Below are 17,190 nucleotides of genomic sequence, written 5' to 3'. Positions count from 1 at the left end.
TAAAGCTGATGAAGTGTTAGAAAATCGTGCTTGGGAAAGATTTAAAGCTATAGATACTCCTAAAAAGGAGAAAATTGTTGCGTATGCAGTAACAAACGCGATGAAAGCTAAAAGAAAAATAGGAATGGGTTATAAAAAGAAACGTGCTACAAAAATAAAAAATCTTATGATAGCAGTAAAGAAAAAAAGAATGTCTAAGAAAAAAAATGGTAGCAAAAGACTGATTTTACCACCGAGACAAACAGGAGGTGTAATTCCCTTAATACCTATATTTGCGGGATTGTCAGCACTTGGTAGCTTAATGTCTGGAGGTGCTAGTGTGTATAATGCAATTCAAAATTCAAAAAGAAAAAAAGGTAGTGGTTTAAATTTAAACAAAAACAAGGTATGGAAAAAAAACTGTTAAATACGCTACCTAACAGACCGCTTTCGTCAGAAGATATTATAAAATGTATAACAAAGTTGAAAATCAATCATTTCCGTGGAGTGTTTTCACGTGATAACTTACCTAAAAAACCGTATGTAAATGAATGTGGTATTTTAAACTTAGATATATCTTCAGGTAATGGAAGTCATTGGGTAGCGTTTCATAAAAATAAAGATAAAGTAGTATATTTTGATAGCTTTGGTGATTTACCTCCACCAATTGAATTACAACACTATTTTAAAGAGTATAAAATAATATATAATTATTCTAACTATCAAGATTTCAATTCATTCAACTGTGGACATTTATGTCTTGAATTTTTATTATGCATGAATCTGTTACATTAAGTTTGACTGGAAACACAACTTTATTATCCACGAATTATTTCCCACCTCTTAACGTTTACGAGGATTCGGAAATAGCTTTGTTATATTTGAAAACACGAAATTTATTTCCAAACATAAATTTAACTAATAACCGACTGGAGATAGATGTAATTCCGTCATTAAATCATGCGCATAAACAAAAAACGTTTATATGTATTTTGGAAGAAGGATGTTATGAAATTGAAGATATTAACAACAAAATTAAGAAAGAGTTATATCACTTCAATAATGAATGGGGAACACAGCTAACATTCAACGTATCTATTGATCACGTCGATTTTAGAACATACATTAAATGCAATGGAAGACTAAAGTTAAATGTTCCAAACAGTATAGCATCTGTTTTTGGATTTGAAAAGAGAACCTATGGACCATTACATGAAGATCTTCGTTCGGGAAAAGCTGCTAATTTAAACACAATTAACTCTATAAAAGTTATGTGTAATATAGCACATGGGTCATTCAACAATCAACTTCAAAGTCATTCAATATATGAGTTTTTCCCTAGTGGAAGAACTGGATCGAAAGTAGTTCAGTCGCCACCAAATTTGATATATTACAGATTAAACAAAACAGTCATTAATTCAATAACTGTACAGTTAGTTGATCAAAACAATAATCCGATCGATAACTTTAATGAGACATTGACAGTTGCTCTGCATATTAAGCGTCACTAGTTTCATTATTAAATTTATATCTCAGATATTAGAATGTACGAGTCAGTCACTTTAAGTTTAACCGGGGACAAAACCACATTATCTGCAAATTATTTTCCGTCTATAAACCTTTACGAAGATTCAGAAATTGCTTTGTTATGTTTGCAGACATTTAATTCATTCCCGAATATCAATAAACATAATAATAAATTTGCTATAGAAGTAGGTGATCATAATAATAATAATGATCGTATGTGGTGTTATATTAAACTGGAAGAGGGATGTTATGAAATTAAAGATATTAAGCATCGCGTTAAGGAACAAATAAATATTTATAATGAAAAATTCAAAACTCAGTTAACATGTGACATTTCGGTTGATCCTAACGATTTCAGATCAAATATAAAATGTAATGGAATACTACACTTTGAGATTGCACATAGCATGGCACCTGTATTGGGTTTTGAAAAACGAGAATATAAGCCAGAGTATGAAAGACTCTTATCTACTCATAGATCGGAAAAACCTATGAATTTAAACACAATTAATTCTATAAAAGTAATGTGTAATATAGCTCAAGGATCATTCAACAACCATCTTCAAAGTCATTCGATTTATGAGTTTTTCCCTAGTGAAACGCTAGGATCGAAAGTAGTACAGTCACCGTCAAATTTAATATATTACAAATTGAATAAAACAAATATTGATACGATAACCGTGCAGTTAGTTGATCAAGATCATAAATTGATTAACAATTTTGGTGAGGCATTGACAATCGTGTTACATATTAAACGTTACGGATCTTGATATGGGATTAAAATTCAATATAAATCCGCTACTTCAGATCAGTTCAACTAGTCATAAGACTAAAGTGGTACCGGTAACATCAAATAAAGTAAAAAAATTGACGTTGAAAAATAAAAAAATTTTGCAAGCTCTAGGTTATCAATTAAAACAAAATGCCTGAAAGTGATATTTTAGATATAAGTTCACGGTACGAGACGGATTCTAAAATAACGAAAATTGAATATCATTCATATACACCGTACACAACATCGTTTAATAATAATGATGAAATACGAATATCAGTACAGCAAACAGATGTTTATCCGTATCTACACGAGAGCTTTATTTTTTTAGAAGGAACAATATCTGAACCTGATAAAGTGAAACTGTGTAATAATGGTTATTCATACCTCTTCGAACAAATACGATTAGAAATAAATGGAATAGAAGTAGATAGCACACGTGTTCTTGGAATCACAAGCTCGCTGAAAGGATACTTATCTGGTACACCAGATAACTATAATTGTTACGAAAATTCTGGCTGGAATTTGAAAAATGGAACACAATTAACAAACGATAAAGGTGAATTCAGTGCTTGCATTCCATTGAAATATTGGTTAGGACTGTTTGAAGATTATAAAAAAATATTAGTAAATTCAAGATTGGAATTAATATTAACTCGAAGTCATACTGATTTAAATGCGTTAAGTCTTAAAAGTGATATAGTTGCTGCTTCAGGTAAAGTTGTATTAAATAAAATAGTCTGGAAGGTTCCGCATATTACTGTTGATGATGAAGAAAGGTTAAAGTTATTGAAACTTGTAGAAAAAGAAAAAAGTTTGTTTATTCCTTTTAGATCTTTTGAAACTTTTGAATATCCTGAACTCGGGACTACTAAAAAAGTAGTATGGAACTTGAAAACCGCTTCAAAATTAGAAAAACCACGATTTATTATAATTGGATTACAAAAAGGTCGTAAAAATACACTAACAAAAGATTGTAGTATATTCGACCATTGTAATCTAACGAACGTTAAAGTATTTCTAAACTCGATTGCATATCCGTATGATAATTTGAATTTAGATTTTTCAAAAAATAATTTTACATTATTATATGATATGTATACATCGTTTCAAGAATCGTATTACGAAAAAAGTATACGGAACCCTATATTGAGTCCATCTACTTTTCTATCGAACGCACCCATTATAGTTATTGATACTTCAAAACAGAATGATTCGGCAACAGCCTCAGCAGTGGATGTTCAATTGGAAATTGAAGCATCGGAATCTCTTACAGGTGTAACTGCTTATTGTTTGTTAATTCATGATCGTATTGTAGAATATGTACCTTTTACTAGAGAAGTAAGAAAACTTGTGTAATTTTATTGAACAAAATAAAAAAAGTTTATTAAATAATTTGTGTTCTTTACTTGAAATATAATTTTTATAAAAATATTTGATTGAAAAAATTTTAAAAAACGGGGAAAAATAGTTGATACGGTAAATATTTTTGTGTAAGGCGCAAATAGGTGGACAATCTTGTGTAATCACCGTATTGTGTTACGCGGTAAATCAGAGTGCTCCAAGGGAGAATTTTCCCCTTGAAAAAAAAAAATTACCGTGGAAAAGCTGGCTGTGAACATACAAATATATACTACTGGCCTATCAGCCTTCTACCTACACTGGCAAAGGCACTCGAAACTTTGATCATTCAAGACCTTGAGAGGGAAACCGATTTAAACAGCTACATCCAGCAACATGGCTTCGTGCCGGGCAAATCAACCATCACGGCCATGAAGTCCCTATACGACTGGGTTAAGGGCAGCAGCGGCAGGCACGGGTTTGGAGTATTTCTCGACATCACTGGTGCCTTCGACAACGTCGGTTGGCACCCGCTCTTGTCCAGACTTGACACTCTTGGTGCGTCGCTCAGGACAATAAGACTAATCAAAAGTTACCTAGAAAACAGGACAGCAAGCCTAGTCATAGAGGGCAAAAGATATAATAGGACTATTGAACGCGGCTGTCCACAAGGGTCGCAGCTGGGCCCCACACTGTGGAAAGTCGCCATGACAGAAATAAGCAAAATACGACTGGACAACACGGCAAATATAGTATTTTACGCAGATGATATCGCGCTCACGGTGGCCGCGGCGAGACCCAACACCGCACACGCCAGAATAGAGAAATATCTTGACAGCCTCAAAGTGTAGGCTAAAGCTGTTGAGTTGGAGTTCTCACCAACAAAAAGCCAGATACTCAGTCTAAAAGGTGGACTGAAACCGGGCTACTCGATCGGCTTTGGAACGGGTGACAACAACCCAAGGATCGTTGCTGGTGCGACAGCTAAGTACCTGGGAGTCATACTTGACCCCAGAGAAAGTTTTTGGGACCATGTGTCGTCCCTCAAGCACAAATCCGAAGATATGTACCGCAGACTTAGACAAATGACGTCGGCAAATTGGGGCATGCGCCGAGCGGCAGCCAAAGTAGTGTACGAAGCAGTCTTTCTTCCGCGTATAACGTACGCATCAGAGATATGGGCCGACGGAGGGTGCACCCTAAAGAAGGGTATTGCAGCCCTAGGAAGCATGCAAAGAGAACCACTGAGGGCAATCACGATCAGCTACAGGACTGCGTCAACCAACTGCCTTTCGGTTGTGGCGGGTGTACTCCCACTCGACCTTGAGGTCAGAAGGGTGGCGCGGAAATGTAGACTGAGAGCCGGCGAAATTACACATGAGCAATATAACGACGAACTAGGCACGTTGATGACAGAATGGCAAAATACATACGATTCAGTAGACAAAGGCGAGTGGACAAAATATATGATACCAGACGTGGCTTACCGATGCAAACTGCCACTTGAGTTAGATCACTATACCACACAGTTCTTAACCGGACACGGAGATTTCCGCAGCAAGCTCTACAGCTTCAAGCTCCAAAACAACCCTAACTGCGCATGCAGTAACGGAGCAGAGACGGTGAGGCATGTGATGTGTGAGGAGTGAGACTTTTGTCATGTATAAGAACGCGAGAACATCGCGAGGAGCTCACACGCGCACTGGCGGAAGAAGGAATGGCTTGGCCTCCGGAGAAAGGAGCTTTTCTAACAACAAGGAAAACTTACGAAGCTCTGCAAACCTTTAGCAGTAAAAGTCTTAAAAACAGAACTGATAGGTAGGACCTACTATGGTCAGGACGCCGCCTCACCAGGAGGTGAAAGGCACAGACTCGGGGTGACCCGGGTGAGCACGCAAGGCGTAAGTGGCACAAGCGGAGGGTCACGCTCGAGCGCGTCCTGACCGGGGCGTGCTCACGCGTCAAGGGACGACGAGTAGTTGGGCCCTGTGGCTGGGGCCAAGGACAGAATACCGCCACAGTATTCCCTGCTTGTCGTAAAAGCCGACTAAAAGGGACTGGCCAGTCGGGGCTGACGCCTGGGGTGTGGACGCACCGAAACCTTCGGGGATTAGGGCGTTGCAGAGGTTCTGACCGTGACCTCGAGAAGAACGGGTCGCTCTCTTCGGAGAGGCCTCAGGGAGGCGGACACACCGAAACCTCCGGGGACTAGGGTGTCGGAGGTTCTGACCGCGACCTCGTGAAGAGCGGGTCGATCACCGAGCTTGGCAAACTCGGTGATGCCTCTAGGAGGCGCAGACCGGGCCCACCGTACGGGCGGCCGTATTATCGCGTATTCATGCCAATCGCCTATAAAACGTTTTCTTTCGAGCATTTAGCGTTTTTTTTCAGATTTTTTTTAAGCGTTTTATTATTGTTCTGCACCTCTTTATCTACTTTATGGCGTTTTTAAGTTAATTTGTTGAGCCTTTTTTAAATTTTTTTAAATCATGTTCTTAATCGTATTACGGGCGGCGCGTATTCATGCCGGACGCCTTTAAAACGTCCCCACGGTCAACAAACTCCGTTCCCCAGCAGACACACCTTCATCTTAGCCAATTACTAATTAGCTAATTTAATTAGACAGATTTCAACATTGATTTTTCTGTCTCCCCGGTCGACGATCAACGTTCCCCGGTAAACGCCTCTTCATCTTAGCCGATCTCCCCGCAGTCCGACTTCGACTTTGTTTAGCCGTTCCCCGGGTCGATTACCAACTTTCCCCGGTAGACGCCCCTTTATCTTAATTTAGGCGTTTGTTAAATTGTATTTTTTTAAGCGTATTAATGAACACATGTTACCCTTCAACATTCACTTGGTCGTTTGTATTTTTGAAAATCACTGTCCTTATCATAAATTGCTTGGCTGGTCTCTTTTTTTTATGAATCATTATTTACAGTGTACTAAACTAACTAACCTACAGGAGCTGAATTTTCTGCAATGAATTCTGCATTGGAAGCCGTCAAAGAGGGCAAATTGTCTGCTGGGCAAGCTGCTCGGCAGTTCAATGTCCCTGAGACAACATTAAGGGAATATTTGAAACGTAGTTCCATCATTCCCGGAATCGTAAGTTTTTTTGTATCATTCTCGATTTGATTATAATATTTCCGTATAAATTTAGGCGTCCAGAAGCTACACCAAAGCGTCGGAAAACCCGAAGTTATCTGCTGCTATTAAGTTGGTTCAAAACGAGGGCTTTTCTGTGAATGCGGCAAGCAGAATTGCAAATGTTCCAAGAACCACATTAAGAAAGGCATTGCATAATTATGACAAAATTAAATGTAAAGACAATTTTAATTGAACCTTGTAGTCAATTAGCTTTATTTAAACATTTCTAAATTGTAGTTGTACTTCCTCCACCGTCTGTTGTGGAATCCATTGTTTCTGTGGAGCCCGTCGAAGTCCCACCCGTTTCTCTAGGGGACAACGAATCCTTAGAGCCCGTCGCTGAGGAGCCCATCGCCAAGGAGCCCGTCGCTCAGGAAACCATCGCTCAGGAGCCCATTCTTCAGGAGGACACGCTAGATATGGGGCCCGTCACAGTGCCACCCCTCGTTGAGGATAAAAATGACGGTTTAGAGCCGGTAGTAGCTCCTGTTGGCCAGAATCCTAAGACGATCGTTAAAAGTAAAATAATATTCTTTTTTTTTTGTATTTTTAATACAACAAATATTTGTTACCCAGGTGTGCTAGTTTTCGGGAAGAAAGGAAAGGCGAAGACAATATATAGGACTGTTGACGTTCATCAAAAATTTGCATATTATCGTAGCCTACCAGAGAAGTCTAAGCCTGTTGGTGAGTATTGTTAAAACTCGTTATATCAGTATGACATTAAAAAAAGGTTTTTTAATTACAGCCTCCGATGAGAATGAAGAAGAGGAAGAAGACGTGGAAGAAGACGTGGAAGAAGACGTGGAAGAAGACGTGGAAGAAGACGTGGAAGATGACCTGGTTATTGAACCCGTTCGCAGTAGTAAGTAAAATCCATGACTAATTCATTCTTCATAAACGTAAAGTTTTTTTTTTCAGCCCACATACACTTCGACGACTCCGAAGGTGATATTATTGGCGATTTGACATTTAATAATGCTAACTCAGATATCATGGAGGTTGGTGTTGGTGCACAAACGGGAAACCCTCGTGAGTATTATAATTTCCCTTAAACTATTTTTTACGACTATAGTCGTTTTATCATTTCAGCCACTCCACGGCTGCTTCAGGTGGAGGAAATTTTTACTCCGTCACCAACACCGTCTCCTCAACGTAAATCAATATTGCTTAAATTAGCATCAGCTTTGCCACCACCAACCCATGACCCGTATGAGTTCGTCATGAGCGACCCGGGTAAGTACCGGGAGCGACTCCTACCCATACTAATTGAGAATTCTTAACTCAATTCATCACTTTTCAGAGCCTCGGCAATATTCCCCCGATCTTTTGGGCCCGTTACCCAAGTTCGTGGACGACAATGATTCGAATGATGAAGATATTAGGCCACGGAGGCGAACAGTGGCTGAACGCAATGCATTGAATGTCGACACTCAGGTATGCGTGTTTACTCATCTAAATCTAAATTGTTTTTATGCTTTGTTTTGTGCCGTAGATGGTGAAATATTGTCCAGTTTGTGACTTCAAGACTGCCGGCCACAAACTTGGTAGTCACCTTGATAATCACCACAGACAATATATTAAAAAGCCCCGAGACCAAAACATTAAAAAGATCTGCCAGTACATCACCTCCGAATCCCGCAAGGCCTATTCTATTGTTCCCCTGCGGGCGATACAACAGAAATTAGGCCCATATTGGGATGACAGATGTTACCGACGCATCGCCCACGAGTAAATATAATAGTGTACTATATAATTAGTTTTTAGCACCAAAGTTCATTTGTTGTTTGCGTTTCAGACTCACGATCATGGGAAGGATGAAAGTGTACGGGGGAAGTTGGAATCTTCCTGGGGTGACGGAAATGAAAAATCCGTTTGAGGGTTTTATAGCCGATGGCGATGACGGTCCGCAAACAATATACCCAGAATCAGTGACACCGGTGGTGCCAGTCTCCCTTGGAGCGGAAACCTCGGGTGAACCAACAGTTCTAAGACCAACAACCCCGGAAAACATCGTAATAACCGACACAAACGCACCATCTTCAGAATCGTGAGCATTGTCTAATTGATGTTTTTTTTTATCAAATTTAAGCCATAATGTCTTATTTATTTTTTTAACTTTATTTTCAGAAAATTGCGCAAGGCTTCGGAAGCCTTGGGACTCAACAGACAGCTTCCCAGAAATCATCCACTGATTGCGATGTTTAGGAAGACGTTGACAATCAGCCACGGAGAAAATTCCCCGGCAGCCTCCAACTACGTGTCCAATGTTTCGAGGGTCTTGTGCTACGTGCACGAACAATTGGCCGCCAAAGACCTAGCACCGAAACATTGGGCAGATTTAATATCGGCCGATGTAGAATTTTACATTGACTATTTTAGACGGTAAGGGAGTCGATGGACGATTAACAAATTATTGATTCGTTAACTACTTATTTTTTTTAAATTTTGTACACAGCCGAGAGGAGCTTGGACAGACGAAGGCCACCACAATAAATTACCTTAAGAACTTACGGCTGCTGTTCAATAACGTCATAAAATCTTTTATTTATGAAGACCAGTCGTTCCCGAAAGGCTTCGACATGTCACCCTGCTTGCAAACAGTTACCAAAATTAAGCTCTTGGACCACAAGCTGGGTCTGGTTTATAAAAGAACTACCAAGCAGCAACCCACTGAATTATTCGCCAGAAAGACAACAGAAGGAGATAATTTGCCTGATTACTCTAAGGTTGTAGAATCAATTGTGAAAATTAGCGACACGATACCTACAAATATTTCGTTGTTGGAGAAAAAGTTTACAAATCTCGGGACGGTGAATATCCGCAGTGAGAAATCCAGCTCCCCGGCAGAGAAACAAGTGAGTTATAGTGTTGCGCGTTACACTCGCGTGGATAATCTTTACCGGTTTTTTTTTATTTTTTAGCTTTCAAACCTTTGGCGTAAGGCCACGTGTGGGCTAGCCATAAATGTATTATGGACATCAAAACAGCGGAGTGGTGTCGCGGTCAACATGACCATTCCAGAATGGGAAAAGCGAAAAGTTCACAACTGCAACACAATCGTGACGGTAAAAGAGCACAAAACTGGTGACAAGGAGCCAGCGACCCTCGTGCTAAACGAAGAGATCGCCGATTTGATGGAGAGGTAATTATTTGTGAAGATGTAAATTTACGTGATCGAATCCTTATTTATGTCTTTTGTTGTCAGATATTACCGCCTCCGTATACGTACAGGGTACACACGCAACAACTTTTTTGTAACAAATAGAGGCGAAAAAATAGCAAAAATCTATGATGATTTGAATAAGACATTTGGTTCCAAATTATCAGCCTGTATATTTCGGAGAATGGTAGAAACAAAGGGGCGTGATCACGACCAAACCACTTCTGCAGGTATTGCGAAGTGTCTACAGCACTCGGAAGATACTGCTCTGAGGTATTACCGCGTGCCCGACACTTCCGAGGCCGTAAGGCGGCAAGCGCAAATCGAAACAGTAGACCACACAGCTTTGGTAAAAAGCTATGTTGATAGCCAGTAAGTAATAAACATAACTTTTCTCACTTGAATTACATTCCAAACAATGTATCTCACTAACTGGTAATTTTCTTTTAGCTTTGAAGACTTCTTCCCTAATATCCCATATAGTGTTTTTCCAAAACCTGAAATGGCCATTGACAAAATCAAAGACAATGATATTGTGGCACAGTATCCATCGGCCGTCATCGACCTAGACTACGTGTCCAGTTTGCGTGACAGGTTCGATGGAACTGTATTGGAAGAGCGAATCCAGATTTAAAAAAAGCGCATCATATGCTATACCCCTTGGGTGATGTGGAAATTAGCAAATAATCGACGTCGAATTTGAAATACATGGCTACACAATATTCATCAATGGCAAAACCGCGCTCTAGCTTCAGCTTGGGTATTGAAGTTTCTATATATTCATTTCTTCAGTTCCGTTTAACTGGAACGTTAACCACCCATATTGTCAGTAGCATGTGTGGTGTTAAGACTCATGGGGATTGCATTTTTTCAAGATAAGTATGTAACAATTAATTATAGGTAAGTATCAAATAATATTGTTAAATTTGCGTTCCTGATATTAAATAAAAAAAAATAAATAGAACAGCCCGTAATACGCTTAAAAACGCTTAAAAAAAAAATTAAAAATCTTATACGGTAGAATGAGGGTTGCTGATCAATAAAAACAATGTTTAAAAAACTGAAAGAAAATCATAAGAGCTGGAGCGTTTTCTTTCAACTTGCGGACGTTGCTAAAACTCGCTTAGGCACGGCCTTTTCTGCGGGTATACATGTTTCATAGTTTATAATGTATTTTAGCCTAACGTTTGCCGTCTCCAGTCCGTACCAATATTGATCCTCCCCGGATTCCACAGTTACTTGCAGTCGATCGCCGAGTTCAGCACCCACATTAACGTTTACGCTAGAATCGCTTCCTTATTCAGTTTTTTAAGCGTTTTATATATTAGTTTCCACCCCTCGTTCAACCAAATAGCGTTTTATAATCGTATTTGTTAAGTGTCTTAAGGCGTCCTTGCATTAGTATATGTTAGTTCCGGCCGCATGCTGAACGATTACACAAGGGTAAACGACCGAAGGAATGGCTCCGGGAACGGTCTATTTCACGGAAATTCAAGGGTTGACGTTGGGTATTTGTCCTACGTCCACGGGGTTTGTGGGCTTGATTATCAATTTCAACGTCCCATCTGAGTCAGACGGAAAAATCCGGAAAAAGCGATGTCGAAGAATCTGGTTTTTGATTTTGCTCGAGGAAACCGGGCCGTCAGACCGGCTGGTATGCTCGAAAGTCAAGCTCGAAGACGCGGTGGACGTGCGACAGATATCGACCGAGAAGCCAGGAGTTCCCATGATTTAGACCGTTTCGGACGGTCTCATGCCAGGGAAAATCGAAAAACCATTCAAGCCAGAAATTCTCGCAATGTATACTGTATGTGACTGTCCCCGTATGCCAAGTCCGAAAATTCCCTCGAATAAAGACCGTTCGTAGTGATCAGCGTCAAATCTGTCATTCCCTAGGAAAAAATAAAGAATAATTCTATGTCCGAGAGCGTTCGCAGTGGTCAGCGTCAAATCGGTGATTCTCTGAGAAAAAATAAAAAATAATTCTATGTCCGAGACCGTTCGCAGTGGTCAGCGTCAAATCGGTCATCCTCTGAGAAAAATTAAAAATAATTCTATGTCCGAGACCGTTCGCAGTGATCAGCGTCAAATCGGTGATTCTCTGAGAAAAAATAAAAAATAATTCTATGTCCTAGACCGTTCGCAGTGGTTAGTTTAGAACGGCCTAGGATCCGTTCAAAACAAACAGTAATAGAGCCAATTTATGACTCAGCTTGACAAAAATCACAGACCATTCAAAACGGTCATGAAAGACCGTTAACAACGGTCATTATTCAATCTAGATTTGAGAAATTCGGACCGTTCGAGACGGTCTGCAGACCGCCCGAAAAGGTGCGAATTGGAGAGGAGGATTAACCTGTTGAGCTTGACTCTAATCTGGCATTGTTCGGAGACATGCCGAGGTGTAGCATAAGTGGGAGTCGGGGGTCCAGGCGGGCTGTCTCGGCCGTCCGTCTCCCCGTCGACCTTGAAATACCACTACTCGCATCGTTTCCCCACTTACTCGGTAGAGCGGAACGCGCGGTTCCGGACGCGGGTGCGTCCGGCCGTCGGCCTGTGCCCGTTCGTGCCGGGCCGCGGTTGATATTCCGGTAGCGTTAAGCACCAGCCGAGGGCTCCGGGCGTCAAACCGCGGACCGCGTCCGTGCGCGTGCGGCCGGCCGTCAAAAGTCGCCGTCCGCGTGCACGGCGTTTCCGCGGGCCCGGGTCCTGGTGTGATCCGTATTCCGAGGACACCGCCAGGTGGGGAGTTTGACTGGGGCGGTACATCTGTCAAAAAATAACGCAGGTGTCCTAAGGCCAGCTCGGCGAGGACGGAAACCTCGCGTAGAGCAAAAGCGCAAATGCTGGCTTGATCCCGGACGCTCAGTACGCGTAGGGACTGCGAAAGCATCGGCCTCTCGATCCTCTCGTCCGCTGAAGAGTTTTCAGCGAGAGGTGTCAGAAAAGTTACCACCGGGATAACTGGCTTGTGGCGCGCGTTCATAGCGACGTCGCTTTTTGATCCTTCGATGTCGGCTCTTCCTATCATTGCGAAGCAAAATTCGCCAAGCGTCGGATTGTTAACCCGCTTAAGGGAACGTGAGCTGGGTTTAGACCGTCGTGAGACAGGTTAGTTTTACTCTACTGATGCACGGTCGCACGCGATCGAAACCGCCTTTACGGCGGCAGTCGTTACGATAGTAATCCTGCCCAGTACGAGAGGAAAGGCAGGTTCAGACATTGTATGTATTGCACGTATCGAGCTGCGCGGACCGCATGCGTCGGTCGACCGAGTCGCGGTGGTCGTCTCTCTCGGGTTGGTCTCACGGCCAACACCGGGCGGGGGGCGGTCACCGTCGCGGTCGACTGACGCATACGGTTCGCGCGGCGGGCGCCTTTTTTTTTTTTTAAAACATTTCGCCGTACCGCTACGCAGCGACATGTGTGTTTTGCGGTGATTTTTTTTCGGCCCCGGGGATCGGCCGGGGGACTGGTGACGGACGGACCGCGGTCGGACGGAAAATAAAAATTTTTCCTCGGCACGCGGCCGTGACGTCCGAGTGCCCGGTGACCCTGCCGGGCGGAGCGCACGCCGGTCGACCGGTTCAGTGATCGTCTCTCTCGGGTTGGTCTCGCGGCCTACACCGGGCTAGGTTAGGTTAGGTTCGTGGTTCGGTCGCGGTCGACTGGCCCGCAGGTCCGGGCGACGGGCGCTATTTTTTTTTTGTCAAAACCGTTCGACGTCTCGCTACGCACCTCCATGGAATTTCGGAGTAGACTGCTGCTTGTCAGCCACGCGACCGTGATGCACAGTGTGCAGGGCTACGGTGACGACACTGTCCCCATTCACCAGAGGAGGAAAGGGACAGTGAAATATCATTCGAACCAGTACTGTCCTCATCGCTCTCACGATGCGATGCTGATGCGATCACGGTGGTGTCGGCATATTTTAAGTATAACGTGCCGACCCACAACTTCATAACAAAATTAAGGACCGTACTCGATAGAGAAAATAGAACCGTTATTGGCGCCGACGTAAATGGCCACTCTCCATTATGGCACTGCGATAACACGAATGACCGCGGAAAACAAACCGTCGACCTAATTGAAGATTTTGGTCTAACAGTCGTAAACACAGAAAGCAACCTCCAAACATATGACCGGGAGGGTATGGGTTCGTCGAATATCGATGTCACCCTTGCTACGCCCCAAACCGCGAACTCAGTACAGGGCTGGTCAATTCATGATGTGACCGACAGCGATCATAATGTGCTAACCTATACAATAGACCTCGAAATAGACAGATCCCCGATGGAGGTATCACACAGATATAACACTAAACGGGCCGATTGGGCCAAGTTCGTCACGCGACTGTGCCACCATAGTGCTAATATAAACAGTCCCAATATAGACACGCATGCCCGATCTATAGTCAAGGCAATACAGAATGCAGCTGCAGACTCTATGCCAACAATCAAAACAGCAGGCCGGAGAGCAGGCAAACAGCCATGGTGGACACCTGAACTCACCAGTGCCAAGAAGGCTTTAGAACGCATGAGGAGACTGGGCCTCCATAGGACTAACAGACCGGCTTATAACCAAGCACGAAACGCATATTTCGCACAAATAAGGTCCGCAAAGCTTGAAGCTTTTGCTGGCTACATCAACGTTAATAAATGGGGAAAAGCGTTCAGCTGGGCAAAGAACGGCTCCAGGCTCCAGTGATATAGTTGCTGCTTCAGGTAAAGTTGTATTAAATAAAATAGTCTGGAAGGTTCCGCATATTACTGTTGATGATGAAGAAAGGTTAAAGTTATTGAAACTTGTAGAAAAAGAAAAAAGTTTGTTTATTCCTTTTAGATCTTTTGAAACTTTTGAATATCCTGAACTCGGGACTACTAAAAAAGTAGTATGGAACTTGAAAACCGCTTCAAAATTAGAAAAACCACGATTTATTATAATTGGATTACAAAAAGGTCGTAAAAATACACTAACAAAAGATTGTAGTATATTCGACCATTGTAATCTAACGAACGTTAAAGTATTTCTAAACTCGATTGCATATCCGTATGATAATTTGAATTTAGATTTTTCAAAAAATAATTTTACATTATTATATGATATGTATACATCGTTTCAAGAATCGTATTACGAAAAAAGTATACGGAACCCTATATTGAGTCCATCTACTTTTCTATCGAACGCACCCATTATAGTTATTGATACTTCAAAACAGAATGATTCGGCAACAGCCTCAGCAGTGGATGTTCAATTGGAAATTGAAGCATCGGAATCTCTTACAGGTGTAACTGCTTATTGTTTGTTAATTCATGATCGTATTGTAGAATATGTACCTTTTACTAGAGAAGTAAGAAAACTTGTGTAATTTTATTGAACAAAATAAAAAAAGTTTATTAAATAATTTGTGTTCTTTACTTGAAATATAATTTTTATAAAAATATTTGATTGAAAAAATTTTAAAAAACGGGGAAAAATAGTTGATACGGTAAATATTTTTGTGTAAGGCGCAAATAGGTGGACAATCTTGTGTAATCACCGTATTGTGTTACGCGGTAAATCAGAGTGCTCCAAGGGAGAATTTTCCCCTTGAAAAAAAAAAATTACCGTGGAAAAGCTGGCTGTGAACATACAAATATATACTACTGGCCTATCAGCCTTCTACCTACACTGGCAAAGGCACTCGAAACTTTGATCATTCAAGACCTTGAGAGGGAAACCGATTTAAACAGCTACATCCAGCAACATGGCTTCGTGCCGGGCAAATCAACCATCACGGCCATGAAGTCCCTATACGACTGGGTTAAGGGCAGCAGCGGCAGGCACGGGTTTGGAGTATTTCTCGACATCACTGGTGCCTTCGACAACGTCGGTTGGCACCCGCTCTTGTCCAGACTTGACACTCTTGGTGCGTCGCTCAGGACAATAAGACTAATCAAAAGTTACCTAGAAAACAGGACAGCAAGCCTAGTCATAGAGGGCAAAAGATATAATAGGACTATTGAACGCGGCTGTCCACAAGGGTCGCAGCTGGGCCCCACACTGTGGAAAGTCGCCATGACAGAAATAAGCAAAATACGACTGGACAACACGGCAAATATAGTATTTTACGCAGATGATATCGCGCTCACGGTGGCCGCGGCGAGACCCAACACCGCACACGCCAGAATAGAGAAATATCTTGACAGCCTCAAAGTGTAGGCTAAAGCTGTTGAGTTGGAGTTCTCACCAACAAAAAGCCAGATACTCAGTCTAAAAGGTGGACTGAAACCGGGCTACTCGATCGGCTTTGGAACGGGTGACAACAACCCAAGGATCGTTGCTGGTGCGACAGCTAAGTACCTGGGAGTCATACTTGACCCCAGAGAAAGTTTTTGGGACCATGTGTCGTCCCTCAAGCACAAATCCGAAGATATGTACCGCAGACTTAGACAAATGACGTCGGCAAATTGGGGCATGCGCCGAGCGGCAGCCAAAGTAGTGTACGAAGCAGTCTTTCTTCCGCGTATAACGTACGCATCAGAGATATGGGCCGACGGAGGGTGCACCCTAAAGAAGGGTATTGCAGCCCTAGGAAGCATGCAAAGAGAACCACTGAGGGCAATCACGATCAGCTACAGGACTGCGTCAACCAACTGCCTTTCGGTTGTGGCGGGTGTACTCCCACTCGACCTTGAGGTCAGAAGGGTGGCGCGGAAATGTAGACTGAGAGCCGGCGAAATTACACATGAGCAATATAACGACGAACTAGGCACGTTGATGACAGAATGGCAAAATACATACGATTCAGTAGACAAAGGCGAGTGGACAAAATATATGATACCAGACGTGGCTTACCGATGCAAACTGCCACTTGAGTTAGATCACTATACCACACAGTTCTTAACCGGACACGGAGATTTCCGCAGCAAGCTCTACAGCTTCAAGCTCCAAAACAACCCTAACTGCGCATGCAGTAACGGAGCAGAGACGGTGAGGCATGTGATGTGTGAGGAGTGAGACTTTTGTCATGTATAAGAACGCGAGAACATCGCGAGGAGCTCACACGCGCACTGGCGGAAGAAGGAATGGCTTGGCCTCCGGAGAAAGGAGCTTTTCTAACAACAAGGAAAACTTACGAAGCTCTGCAAACCTTTAGCAGTAAAAGTCTTAAAAACAGAACTGATAGGTAGGACCTACTATGGTCAGGACGCCGCCTCACCAGGAGGTGAAAGGCACAGACTCGGGGTGACCCGGGTGAGCACGCAAGGCGTAAGTGGCA

The 17,190-nt window shown here is 42.4% G+C and overlaps 2 protein-coding genes and 1 pseudogene across 2 annotated transcripts; all 3 read left to right on the top strand.

Annotated features, from left to right (window-relative positions):
* Positions 1 to 1,523: 1,523 nt before the first annotated feature.
* LOC149062991 (uncharacterized) lies at positions 1,524 to 2,298 on the top strand. The gene has a single exon (XM_089217481.1). It carries the CDS (start codon positions 1,524 to 1,526, stop codon positions 2,274 to 2,276), a length of 753 nt encoding a protein of 250 aa, XP_089073607.1. The 3' UTR covers positions 2,277 to 2,298.
* A 128-nt stretch (positions 2,299 to 2,426) lies between these two features.
* On the top strand, positions 2,427 to 3,673 carry LOC149062990 (uncharacterized). Its single transcript, XM_089217480.1, has one exon. It carries the CDS (start codon positions 2,429 to 2,431, stop codon positions 3,635 to 3,637), a length of 1,209 nt encoding a protein of 402 aa, XP_089073606.1. The 5' UTR covers positions 2,427 to 2,428; the 3' UTR covers positions 3,638 to 3,673.
* An 8,591-nt stretch (positions 3,674 to 12,264) lies between these two features.
* On the top strand, positions 12,265 to 13,062 carry LOC149062989 (large subunit ribosomal RNA; annotated as a pseudogene; the record flags this gene model as incomplete).
* Positions 13,063 to 17,190: the final 4,128 nt, after the last annotated feature.

Source organism: Diuraphis noxia, unplaced genomic scaffold, assembly GCF_037042655.1.
Source record: "Diuraphis noxia isolate RWA-SAM2 unplaced genomic scaffold, SU_Dnox_SAM2 contig0001, whole genome shotgun sequence".
In the NCBI taxonomy this organism is placed as follows: Eukaryota; Metazoa; Arthropoda; class Insecta; order Hemiptera; family Aphididae; genus Diuraphis; species Diuraphis noxia.
The sequence above is the reverse complement of the archived record's forward strand: the minus strand, read 5'-3'. Positions and strand labels throughout refer to the sequence as shown.